Source organism: Mesitornis unicolor, unplaced genomic scaffold (genome assembly GCF_000695765.1).
Source record: "Mesitornis unicolor isolate BGI_N332 unplaced genomic scaffold, ASM69576v1 scaffold18748, whole genome shotgun sequence".
Lineage (NCBI taxonomy): Eukaryota > Metazoa > Chordata > Aves > Mesitornithiformes > Mesitornithidae > Mesitornis > Mesitornis unicolor.
This window is the reverse complement of record NW_010204048.1, coordinates 2,240-2,439: the sequence shown is the minus strand read 5'-3', so window position 1 is coordinate 2,439 and position 200 is coordinate 2,240. Positions and strand designations below refer to the sequence as shown.

General features: G+C 67.5%; 1 protein-coding gene across 1 annotated transcript in view; it reads right to left on the bottom strand.

The window, feature by feature from the left end:
• LOC104545731 (hydroxyacylglutathione hydrolase-like protein) overlaps positions 1-200 on the bottom strand; it is a gene marked incomplete at its 5' end in the record, with an annotated part of 2,021 nt that overhangs the window by 339 nt on the left and 1,482 nt on the right. The window contains one exon of the mRNA XM_010190938.1: positions 99-178. Coding sequence (XP_010189240.1) covers positions 99-178 — 80 coding nt within the window. The remainder of the gene's footprint in view (positions 1-98; positions 179-200) is intronic.

The window sequence follows — 200 nt, the reverse complement described above, 5'->3', positions numbered from 1 at the left end:
GGGGGGAGAAGGGGAGCAGAGTTTGGGGGCAGGCCCTGCCACCCCCAGCCCGGTTTGGGGTTGGCCATTCGCACCCCCCAGGCGCCGGCGCTGCTTACGTGACCCGCAGGAAGGGGTTGTAGAGGAACTCCTCCTGCAGCGTGGAGGGCACCGTGGGCAAGTCGTCGTCATCCCGCTGCTGCAAGGAACCAGAGACATCC